Raw genomic sequence first — 9255 nt, 5'->3', positions numbered from 1 at the left:
GCATTGATCAAGCTACACAGGCAAAATTCACCACAGTCCCCTTATCCAACTATGACATGGTAACGTTATTCCTGACATAAAAAGAGCGGAACAAGTCATCCCTGCAGGCAGAAAACAGACAAAAGGGGGACAAAGCAAAGGCACAGTGGACACATGAGGAAAACTTGCTAAGCTAACTAAGGCGAGCTAGGTTCAATTACCCCATACAGCTAGTTTTTCCACCCCGCTGCTGATATCGTGGGACGAGTAGTTTACTAATTGTCACAAACTCCCCACACATATCGCCATACATTTGAACAACGTCCTTTCAAAACACCATGGAGTAACTTCACACAGAGGCTTGCCAGTTCCTAAGGTAACTAACTCAACTCAGAAACTAAAAACTATCACTCACCAGCGACTGAGCAGTCAGTTAGGTTCGCTTGACCATCGTGAGTTGTTGTTGTTTTCTTTTCTTTTTGTGCATAAAGACAAAACAACTGGCAGGAAGCTAGACGAGCAGTAACTTCTCGCCCTGCTCCCAGCTCCTGCAACTACAACATTGCCCCAGTGCACTACTGTCCAACTTTGCACGCTAATGACGCTATGACAACATACACTAGGACGTACCACTTATTACGGGGGGGGGGGGGGGGGGGGGGGGGGGGGGGGGGGGTCCGACCATTTAGTTTCTAACACTAAAGATACACACATGTATTCTGTTATTTATTCCGTTTAGTTTATTGTTTTATACCTGATTTCATGTAGTTGAAATGTACAAAGTGAAATATATAATCCCCGTGAAATGTTTGCATGACTTACTTCCCTGCCTCCCCCTAACTAGTGGTCTGGTCCTCGCTGCAGTAATGAAAAGTAATCACAGTTTTATGTTGTGCATAGACAAGGAACTTTCACAATATACAATGGTGTTACATGACATACACATGCTCTGTGTACGTGCGTGTGTGTGTGTGTGTGTGTGTGTGTGTGTGTGTGTGTGTGTCATAGCCTATAACTCCCCCAAACTAAATTAATTCCAGTATCCAAATTATAAGGGGCTGTCCTAAATAAATACATGTATTACAAACAGATGTTTCCCATACCAGAGAATAAAGAACGTACTCTCTTTATCATGTATACACTATGGATGTGTCTGCTACAGACGCACTTATTCACTATTACAGCTCAACATGCTCACATGTATTTGTACAGGCAGACAACATTAACTATTATGCTTTCTCACTCTTCTGTTATACACTCTTTATAACACCTGGGATCTTCAATAAAACCATATACAGCTGACTCATGACATTTACTCATTTTTGCACACTTATAGATCAAATCACTGGATCTCGATTGAACAGTCCCCAAAGTTGTGATTGAAGTTAAGACAGTAGACCTCAGCGGGGCGGGGAGATGAGACTCACCCCTGGCAGACACTATTGTTAATCAAAGACGAACATCTGTTGTGTGCCACTAATCTCCCTCAGCATGGCAGACTGTCACCCTAAAAGGTTCAGACTGTCTGCCCTGTGTGTTAAAGGGCACCAAGGATTACAGTTAGGATACAGTGTGGGGGGTCACCCACAAGACCCCAACAGTATAGTCTAGAACAGAGGTTCTCAAATGTTTTTCAGCCAATGACCCTTTACAAGATAGAAAATATACCGGGGACCCTCTCATTCTGATTTGTGATTTTGGACTGTAAGATTAATTGTTTCCACGGTAACGTGCTTGACTTTTAAATTGATATGTTTGTTAGATTAGAATGTAATCCATGAACCATTTCAGATTTAAAGCATAACATATTTTCATTGAACTATGAAGCTTTTGCAAAAACAAAGTTTTTATTTTTATTTTCCTGAAAACTTTTCGCAGACCCCCTGCCAAAGCGCCACGGATCCCTGGGGGTCCCCGGACCCCCATTTGAGAACCACTGGTCTAGAAGGTGGCTGATAGATTTACCAACCAAATGTAGAATATGTGGCACGGCAAACACTGCCTGTTGTGTCCCATAATCCTAAAAGGCAGTGATGACCCTTTGGAAGGGAGATCAAAACCATTTGAATGCTTAAGCGGTCATACAAGAATAGTAAGTAGTCCCAGCATTCAACAAGTCTGGCAGTATGTGACTGTGTTGTGTTCAACAAAACCATAGGGGGCAGTATTTACCAATCATACTGGTGCAATGAAAAGACCACAAGATATCACAGTAAATGCTTCTAGATAATTGTGTGTTTGAAGGATAATAAATCTTCATTTACTTATTTTTGTTATTTCTCTTTGATCAAATGTGGCCTGCAGCTACCATATGGGTAGCAGTAAATAGGAAGTGAGCTTCCAAGTCCCAGTCTGGAGTCCGGAGACCCCATGCAGTATGCTGTATGCCATCTGTGGTTCACACTGGCTTCAGACAGATGGCTAAAGGACTCTTGTTACAGCAGCCGACCCTTCTCAACTTTAAAGAACAGCTAATGCTCTCTATCCCTGACATAATTGATCACTATATAAGATTTTATACGTTTGTTTTCCATTGCTAAATGAATTGTAATTTAAATTAAGATAGAACAGTTGATCCAAGTCAGTATTGTGCCATGGAGTGAATCTAAAACTATGACACGAGTTCAACTGTTGTATTTTTCATAGATATGAATCCACTTTCCATTAATGTACACAAATCACAAACATTTTTGGCCAAGAGTGTGACCCTTCTAAGTGAAGAAAAACAGTGACACCATTTGAGAAAATGCAGAAGCACATGCAGTTACAAATTTGTTGGGTGCTTGCAGCAAGTGCGGGTTATTGTACAAATTATTCTCTGCTTGGTGCTCAGTGGGAGAGTGGTGAAAACTAATGTAGAGTCAGAAACATGAAAAGAGCATATGGCTTTCTAAATTACACTGCTGCTACCACCCATATTTATCCAACTAATCCTGAGCCCATAATGTTAATATCCAAGTTAATTGAACTGGCATGTCTCAATGGATTTTTGGAGCCCATCTAAGAGGCTCTAAAGCTATCTTTCTGCCAAAGCATGCACATCACTAAACCCTCATAGCTTACAAGCATTTGAAAGAGGTGCAGCTGTTCCACCAGTAACTGCTCACGAGCGACTCCAACTGTGTACGCTGGGGATCTGCATGACTCATGCATGAGTAAAGTATATATTACTGTACCATACAAGACAGAAACTTGTCCCAGGTCAGCACCTCTGGGGCCATATCTTAAGCTCAAGTGCAAAGCTTTGCTAATTTCTAGTACTCAAAACCTCCCCTTTTTCTTTTAACTACCACTGGGTTACTGAAACACATCCTTTGATGTACTGACCCAGTGGTAATTTATAGAAGAAAAGAGAGATTTTGACTGCTAGAAACTAGCAAAGATTCGCCCTTGCACTTAGGAGTAAGATATGGCCACAAAGGTTTTGACCTGGGACAAGTTTCTGTCTTGTATGGTACAGTAATGCCACTTAGTGTGAGAAATTTAATCATACATGTACCTTTTTATAATTCTGTTCAATTATACTGCATGTATATTGTGTTGCAAATTTGTGATGTCTGTCTGACGCAAAATGAAAGTACTTTGTTCTCTGTCTAGAACTGTCTGAAACGGAAGGCCATCTGTTTCATAACTGCCTTTCTGATCAACTGCATACATTTGAAGGTTTCTGGCCTAGGATTGAACTTCCTGTTTCATAAATGTCAGACAGGGTTTATTCCTTAATTATAAAGTTGTTTACCAGAAGGTCACATGTTCTACATGTATTTTAATCACTCTGACATGTACCACCTGTTGATATGCCCAAATAAGTTGTTTCTCTTCCCTTAATTTCTGTATAAGTAACAATGATTTTGTGCTTGGAATTTAGAGTTTGCTCTCAACACTATCAGTGTGCTCTTGGAGTCAACTGGATTTTCTGCTTTCATTGATAACTAAAGAAAGAGATAGACAACTTTGCTTGTTGAGTCCTTTATTTCAAGGAATACATTTTTCCATAACACCTAGCTAATAATCTTAAATCAGGCTATTCCTATTCTTACAGATTTCACAATGATGAGCCCAGGTTCTGGATGAGTAATGTTTCTCAGGATACAGTAGAGGTACTGGTCATAGGTCAGATCAAGTGCACACATGACATTCAATATGCATTTAATGACAAAGTGCTAGCTGAGCCTCATTCCTTTAAGACACGGATGGCTTCTAATGAAGATGAAAAAGAGATGGGCTGATGCTCTGAAGTTTGGCCCACCCACGTTCTATGAAACACAGAGAGCACATTGTCTCTGGCAGAGTTAATTGTTCTTCACGGTCTCCTGTGGATGACAGATTTATTCAAGAACAGTTGCTCTGGAGTTATTCGGCTGGTTATGCCCATTTGCTTTGATACAGTGAAGACAAAAGAGTACTTATAATGCAACTTCAAGTGTCTTTTCAGAATAACATTTCGTGTACGGCATCGGCATGTATTTTTCCCCCTTTTGTACCACTTTGTGCAGTGCAGTTTTATCTCCTTGGTCAGTTCACTCATGCTTAAAAAGGCACAAATTAGTAACCCGGTAATCAGTAATCCATTATCAACATACAGCACACTGAAGTCAACATTTTACCAAGCGGTTGTATATACATTATATATACACAGTATATGACAATTGCCTCCAGTGAGTGTTCTCTTCTATATAAATAAAAGAAATAGCCATAAATAACTTGATGCTCCATCAGTTAGAAATCCAAGTGGCTAATGAGCAGATTGCACATTTTTTGGAGTGCTCTCTCCTTGAGACTGTCCCCTTTCATGCTCCATGTAAGCCTGCACCGACCTCCACAGCGCTCGGATGTTCCCCTCGCCAAAGCCCGACGCCCCCCTCCGCTCTATCAGCTCGAGGAAGAAGGTGTCCTCCGCAAAGATGGGCTTGGTGAACACCTGGAGGAGGTATCTGGAACAAGACAAGAACCAGGTAAGGACACCAAGCTGGTCTACTAGGATAACCAGACCTTGAGGGACACTTTGACTTGACACTTGTGTGTATTTGCACACCCACACCCCAGATTGGGCTGAAATTTTGCATGGCAGTGGGTTATGATTGGGGGAAGGACATGGGCAGGTTGGGAAGTTCTGGAACCATCTGGGAAGTCCTGGAAACCACCTCACGTCGGATTAGGCTGAAGATTTGTATGGCGGGGACACGGTGGCGCAGTCGGTAGCACTGTCGCCTCACAGCTAGAAGGTCTTGAGTTTGATTCCCGCCTGGGACGCTGTGGGTGCTGGGGTATCTTCAGTGCCTACTGCCCAGGTGGGTTATCTCGTCGAAAGGGCCTTTCTGTGTGGAGTTTGCATGTTCTCCCTGTGCTCCCCAGGGGGTTCCTCTGTACATAACCCCCCACTAAAAACATGCAGAAGATCGTCATCCGACCAGTGACGACAACACCCGAAGTTGGTCCCCGGGCGCTGTACGAGAAAGCGACCACTGCTCCTGGCCTGCCCCCCGGAGGAAAGGACAAGCCTGGATGGGTTAAATGCAGAGGACAAATTTCACCGGCCACCGTCAGCATGAGTGTGTGTTTGTGGCCGCATGCATGTGTTCGTGTGTTCGTGTGACAATAAAAGACGGAATTGTCCGTCTAACTGTTAACTGTTAAAACTAATGATCTGGGGAAGGTCATGGGCTGGTCATAAAGTCCTGGAACCACCTGGAAAGTCCTGGAACAACCAGGAAAGACCTGGAAGGCGCAATTGTATGGCTTTGTGCCCATTTAACCCAGACAACACCAGGTACATTGCAAGTATGACAATACTCTCTCCTCTCACCTTCTGCTTTCAATGGATGCTGGATCTTGGCGCAGGTCTGTGTCCAGGAGAATGCCATGCTGGGCCAGGATCTGGGGGTTGTGTCCTGCATCCTCTATCTCCTGCTGTTTGCCCACCTGTCACAGCACAGAGGACAGGTAGAGCAGTTGCATAACTGTTAGATGCCATTAGGCCTTGCATAACTAATGTAATAATCTGCTACAGGTGCTGCTTTACACAAAGGTCATAATGATGCCGAATGACAATTTGAACGCGATAAACTATTTTCTACTATACAAAACTCAGTAGCTGTAAGGTTCTCCGCAGGACTTTGTGAGGAGGTGGTGCTAGAATCACTTCAAACAAATGATCATTATATTATTATTATTAATATTATTATTGAAGTGATTCATTGCCGATTTGGCCATTTGCAATTTATAGATGGTGGAGTTAGAAGTTCAAAAGTGAGTACAGCAGTGTCATTTCATTATTACAGAGAACCTTGATGTTGGAATGTGTGGCTGTAATTTGCCTCCCATTACACTCTGCAATCGTGGGAGCTGAGGCAGTCATGGACCGCGTCTTGTAGTAACTGAGATATCGTTGGCCTGTTTTGTGTGGGAGCTGAGTCAGTGTGTGGTTCTCGTAAGCGTCAGTCAAACCTCGGTGTAGTAGGTGGGAGGAGGGGAGAAGAACTGCACACCGGCTTCAGCCATTGTATGCGCGGTAGAGATGATGTCTTGTGTGTACAGTCCGATGTGCTGGATCCCCGGGCCCATGTGCTGCTCCAGGAAGGTGTCTACCTGGTTCCTGCCTGAAAGTACACGCACCAACAACACAGAACAGATTAGAATATAATACATGATGGTGGAATGTTCAGACTCATTTCTTCCTGTGGAGTGAACTGTTACCTTGTTCAGGCAACGATTCTGCGATGACAAACTTGCAGTCGGGCTCTTTTTTACCCATGAAGGGAAGTGTGATTCCCGCTTTGCTGCATTTCCAATACTCCATTGCAGTGAGACGCAGTCCAATGCCATCCTGGTTTAGGACAAAACCTTCATCCACATCTTCATTGCTAGTCAGGAGAACAAAACAGACAACTGTCATTCACAAGTCAGAATAGAGCAGTGGCTCTTAAAGTTTTTAAAGCCAAGGACCCCTAAACTGACACAAATTAGACCACAGACCCCCATTTGATAAGATTTTATCCCAGGGTCCCATCTGATAAGGTTTTGGCTTTTAGATGTTTTATTAGGCATAGGCGATGCTACACTACACTTCTACAGAGCCAATGTGGAGTGTCCTCGTCGTCTCAGCCACCCTTGAGAAGAGACAGTTGGAAAGTGTGGATCGCACAGCATCAAAAAATCACCCGGCTGAGATCTTCCCAATGTGTCCTCCATATATGCCACACGTATCAAACGTAAGATGCAGAAGGTGATCGCCGGCCGCTCTCACCCTGCTAGCTCTTTCTTCAAACCCCTCCCCTCCAGTAGGAGACTGCAGTCTTTTAAGTGTAGGACACACATCTTGCCTCAGGAGCAGCACATATCCTGTGTTGTTGACATTACAGAAAGTGTATGAAACCCATGACCAAAATAGTCATACATTCTGTCAGTGTGTTACTTATATTATTATGGATGGAATTATAGTGGAAATAAATGATCCCCTTTTTGATGGGGACCCCCTGGAACCCCCTCAGGGACCCCTTGTGGTCTCCGGACCCCACTTTGAGAACCAAAAACACATCAATGAATGTCTGACAACAATGGCAATGAAACGGTTCCTCACCTGTCAATGAAAAACCTCTGAAAGCCAAACAGCCTCTCATACCACTGCATGACCTGCGGGGTTGTCTTCCTCGGACAAGCATAGGTGATATGGTCAAAATGAGTGACGGGAGAAGGTCTGATGTTCCTCACGGTTTCAACATGGTCAAAGCCAGGTAAGAAGGTCCCCTCGTATTTAGTCCTGTCAATAAGCGTGTGACACACGTTCCCCACAATAGACTTGACCACCGAGTAGGTGACGACGCCCCTCTCGTCCCGAACCACCGTGGGGGGCACCAGGAAGTGGCAGCCCTGGTCGCGAAGAGCCTTGAATGACCTTTCCACATCCTCCACCTCGAAACACACATTACACACTGTATCCACGGAGTATCGTGGATTGACATCGTAAAGACACTGCATATACTTGTCCTTGTCGCATTTTCCCACGTTTTCGCGGTTTGGGTCAGCAGAGAATTTAGCTGGCTCCCCATTCAATCTCAGAGTGTGCTGGTTTGACCTCTCGTTCACCACGAATACCGCCGCTCCTTTTCTGAAAGCCAGCTGCCTGTGCCTGCCCGTCAGTCTGGCTGCAAACAGATCAAACTTGAATTTAGAGACGAGGTCGTGAGCGATTTTATCCACGTTTGAAACGTGGAGTGAAATGTGATGCAACCGGCTCAAGTAGGCTGCCATGTTTGTTCTGTGACGTTTTGGACAAGGAGGTGTGTCCAAAAATACAAAATAAAACGTTACAAAATAAATGTAACCTCGCGTCACCGAGGAGATAGTCTGGGCACCTTCCACCCCGCTTTTTGTCATGGGGGCGTAAACCCCGGACCCAGAATTAACACCGGATGGCAATGCGCCTAACAACGTCTTTGTTGCCGTTAGCTTGACGCGGTGATGTTACCTAAACTACAGTCTGATCAAAACAAAGCTAGCGTTACATAAAACAAAACGTTCATGCAATATGGCATCTCCGCCACCACCGCCTGACACACCGGTCAAAACGGTGAAAGAGGATTCTGATACTTGGGTCAAATTGTCAAGTTAACGTGAAAGTTGACGAGCTAGAAACGCTGCCATCCGGTCTAGGGCGGGCTCTAGGCCGGACCCAGTAGGGTGACAAAATCAATTGTGGGCGGGAGCCAGGCTCTTTCTCGCCGAGAAGAGCCTGGTGACGCGAGGTTACCGAGGAGAAGAGCCTGGCAAAAAAAAAGGAAGGATGTCCCGCCCCGTGTTCCGGTCCTGTGTTCTGGTCCGCAGTGTTTTCGTTCCCCCATGCTAGAAATGCAGCAGTAGGCAACCTAACCTCACCAGTCGCTACGAGTTGGAGAAAAAATAAGAAGCATGGCCATACCAAACGAAATATTCAAATAAGTACTTGAAGAAACTTGCCGGATCCCATAAGTAGGCTACAGCACTTTGGTTCCTACGTTCTGGCCATAGCCGGAAGTCACGGAGCGAGGGTTTCATCCAGACTAAATGCGAAGACCACACGCGGCCGGTTTCACAAATCGATATACTTTATTGGTCAGATGTAATAAGTAGTCCGACTTCAGATATACGTCTATTAACTCCGCTCCGTTGCACAAAGCAGTTTAGTGAGACCCCTGGCCCTGTCGCTGGAAGCGTGCTGACGTAAGACGTTGGGTCTGACCACGTGAGACGAGTAGTCACACAAGCACAACACACTACTCGATCCAATCGCATTGTGCG

General features: G+C 44.6%; 2 protein-coding genes across 3 annotated transcripts in view; both read right to left on the bottom strand.

Annotated features, from left to right (window-relative positions):
- Positions 1-525, bottom strand: part of fam53b (family with sequence similarity 53 member B) — a 21747-nt gene extending 21222 nt beyond the window's left edge. The window contains exon 1 of the mRNA XM_083636091.1: positions 395-525. The gene's annotated coding sequence lies outside the window, so the exon portion shown is untranslated. The remainder of the gene's footprint in view (positions 1-394) is intronic.
- A 3480-nt stretch (positions 526-4005) lies between these two features.
- Positions 4006-8243, bottom strand: hpdl (4-hydroxyphenylpyruvate dioxygenase-like; the record flags this gene model as incomplete). Of its 2 annotated transcripts, none has more annotated exons than XM_083636093.1 (5): positions 4006-4913; positions 5786-5901; positions 6427-6578; positions 6676-6842; positions 7559-8243. In XM_083636093.1, the coding sequence occupies 5 exons, from the start codon at positions 8227-8229 to the stop codon at positions 4715-4717; spliced, it is 1305 nt and encodes a 434-aa protein (XP_083492219.1). In that variant the 3' UTR covers positions 4006-4714. The 2 variants fall into 2 exon arrangements, with proteins under 2 accessions (XP_083492219.1, XP_083492218.1); XM_083636092.1 differs by having other exon boundaries at positions 4006-4292; positions 7559-8229.
- Between the last annotated feature and the right edge of the window lie 1012 nt (positions 8244-9255).

Source organism: Poromitra crassiceps, assembly GCF_964638095.1.
Source record: "Poromitra crassiceps genome assembly, chromosome: 4".
NCBI lineage: Eukaryota > Metazoa > Chordata > Actinopteri > Beryciformes > Melamphaidae > Poromitra > Poromitra crassiceps.
Note: the sequence above shows the minus strand (reverse complement) of the source record. Positions and strands in the feature narration are given on the sequence as shown.